General features: G+C 42.2%; 1 protein-coding gene across 1 annotated transcript in view; it reads left to right on the top strand.

The window, feature by feature from the left end:
* Positions 1-2149: 2149 nt before the first annotated feature.
* The window catches only part of LOC106013692, a 9534-nt gene continuing 8984 nt past the window's right edge, over positions 2150-2699 (top strand). Inside the window, exon 1 of the mRNA XM_035973331.1 lies at positions 2150-2308. Within this exon, the coding sequence (XP_035829224.1) occupies positions 2150-2308 (159 nt within the window). The remainder of the gene's footprint in view (positions 2309-2699) is intronic.

The raw sequence follows: 2699 nt of genomic DNA, 5'->3' as shown, positions 1-2699 counted from the left end.
TGTGTGTGTGTGTGTGTGTGTGTGTGTGTGTAATTTGGGGGACTAAGAGAGATTTATAGACAAAGAGTTCGGATTATAGAAAAAAAAAGAGTGCTAGAGAGTAAGACGATAATAGAAATGCAAACTTGACTTTAAAAGTCAATTCAGTTTCCCAAACGAGATGTATGGAGAGAATCGTTAAAAAAAAAGACCAAAAAAACCCACCAACTACCACAGGCAAACTTAATCACAGCGCAGCACATGAAAGTTTCTACACGGGGAGAGGAGGTTTCAATTTGCATAACATTTGAATTAGCTTGATTAACAGTTACTGGCGTGGTGGAAAGAAGAAATGTGGCGTGGTGGAAAGGAGAAATGCGTGATTCGAAAACACTTTAATTTTTTTTAAAGTGAAAAGCGTAAATCTAACAACCTTTGTGTCTGATATCTTTGGAAAGCTGTTGAATGTACTAAATCCAGAATGCATAAGTCAGACTTTGCAAAATTGTTCGAAATCAGAGAAACACAAAAGTGTGTTCGCGCGAATATTGAAGTGCCACAATATTGGTGGAATGAACGTGTATCGAATATCAAAATGAAAAGAGAATAGTATTATTATCTCTGTAATGTACAGCATCTTCTGATGATATTTTCAAACAGATGGGAGAACAGAGCAGTTACATATCGCACAAAACCTGTACTTAACAGAACATGTGCTCATTGGTATTAATTTTGTTTTTGTTAAGGAGCTAGATATCTAGATTTAATGGTTTCATGTCGAGCAGGTTTTTTTTTTTTTTTTTTGTTTTTTTTGTGTGCATGGACTGTGTTGGTTTAGTTAGATTTTGGACATAATCATCTGTCAGTGAGGAACAGAGGTCACCAAACTGTCGAAGTTTTGGGTGGTCTTGTGTGGAATGAGCAAAACAGCCCTCATGAGAATCACCGGATGGCTTGATTTAGTGGATTACAACGGGCAAGTGCTGGAACGTCATGTCTTACCCTTGTTTTTGTCATGGTGTCATTCAAGTAGACATCTCCATGCACAGCAAAGCACTTTCTCACAGGGCCAGAGCCACGAGATAATTTTTGGAAAACCAAACCAAATCAACGTTGGAGTGGTCACCAGTAAATCTATCACCTTGATATGAATCCTACAGGTATGTGAAGACTGAAGTACCATGAAACAGCATCTGAAGAAAGGCGACTTTGCTCCCAATTCAGACTCTTTGTTTGCAACTCTCTGTGACATGTGGGATTAACTGACGGATAATTATGTACAAAATTTAACTATGCCAATGCCCAAAGGGTTCGTGAAGCACACAAAACTAATGGCTCCTAAGCAAAATAACAATGAGCACCTTTAATGTTAAATCCAAGTTTTGCGTGGTATTTGGGATTGCTCTGTTTTCCGTTCTGTTTGAAACTATCGTGAGAAAATATCCAAATAGAATATTGTTTATTGCAATACAAAATGCTCCACTTATTGGATATGTAATGTATGTCCATTCCATCAACAACGATGCTCCTCAATACACGCGCAAAGACAATTTCACGTTTCTTTGATTTCGAACCATTTTACCAAGCCTGATTTTTCAAGGTCAGTTTTGAGTGACCATATCTCGGGCGTCTCTTAATATAGATGAACTATTAATGTGTCAGATGATGCAGGATTTATTTAGCTTTAAATTGGTATGCTGCATGGGTAGGTAATGCAAAGCTTTAACACGATGATTGGGTGATTACATTTTCAAGTTTCTTTCGGACGCCACTCTACAATCGAACCTGCTCTAACGCCAACCAGTAAAAAAACCAACAGAAAAAACCATCACCTAGTACAAACAGCCAACTCTTATTTCCCTCTAGCGAGTTTTGGGGGTTTGTGTGTGTGTTTTGTTTGCTTGTTTGTTTGGGGTTGTTTTTTTGTTTTTTTTTGGGGGGGTTGTTTTTGTCTTTTGTTGTTGTTTTGTTGGAATTTTTTGACATTATAATGACAGTATGTAAGACTTTCACATGTCTAAGACAGCCGCTTTTCTCCTCGACAATGGGTGACCGACTTCGACAATTTTGACTGTGTTAAGATAATGTATCATCCTATGGGAATGCCACGATGATAATAATAATAATAATAATAATAATAATAATAATAATTATGTTCCCTCCAGTTGCCATGGAGACCCAGGGCGCGCGTCCCCGGCAGGTGGCGCGGCGTATGGAGAAGATGCTGTTGGTGAACCACAGGGAGGAACAGAGTCTGAGGCGGCGTCTGGCCGACATCACCAGCTACAGCTACGAGAGGGGGAGGGAGCTGGATAGAGAGACCAGGAAGGTGAGGGAGGGGTGAGGGAGGGAGAGGGAGGCGAGGAAGGTGAGGGAGGGAGGGTGGGAGCTGGATAGGGAGACCAGGAAGGTGAGGGAGAGAGAGGGATGGAGAGGGAGGTGCGGAAGGAACAGAGTCTGCGGCGGCGTCTGGCCGACATCACCAGCTACAGCTACGAGAGAGGGAGGGAGCTGGATAGAGAGACCAGAAAGGTGATGGAGGGGTGAGGGAGAGGGAGAGGGAGAAGGAGGGAGATGTGGAAGGTGAGGGAAGGAGAGAGGGAGAGAGAGAGGATGGGAGCTGGATAGAGAGACCAGGAAGGTAAGGGGAAGAGCGGGTGGGTGAGAGGGAGAGAGAGAGAGAGAGAGAGAGAGAGAGAGAGAGAGAGAGAGAGAGAGAG

This window comes from Aplysia californica, unplaced genomic scaffold, assembly GCF_000002075.1.
Source record: "Aplysia californica isolate F4 #8 unplaced genomic scaffold, AplCal3.0 scaffold01140, whole genome shotgun sequence".
In the NCBI taxonomy this organism is placed as follows: domain Eukaryota; kingdom Metazoa; phylum Mollusca; class Gastropoda; order Aplysiida; family Aplysiidae; genus Aplysia; species Aplysia californica.
Note: the sequence above shows the minus strand (reverse complement) of the source record. Positions and strands in the feature narration are given on the sequence as shown.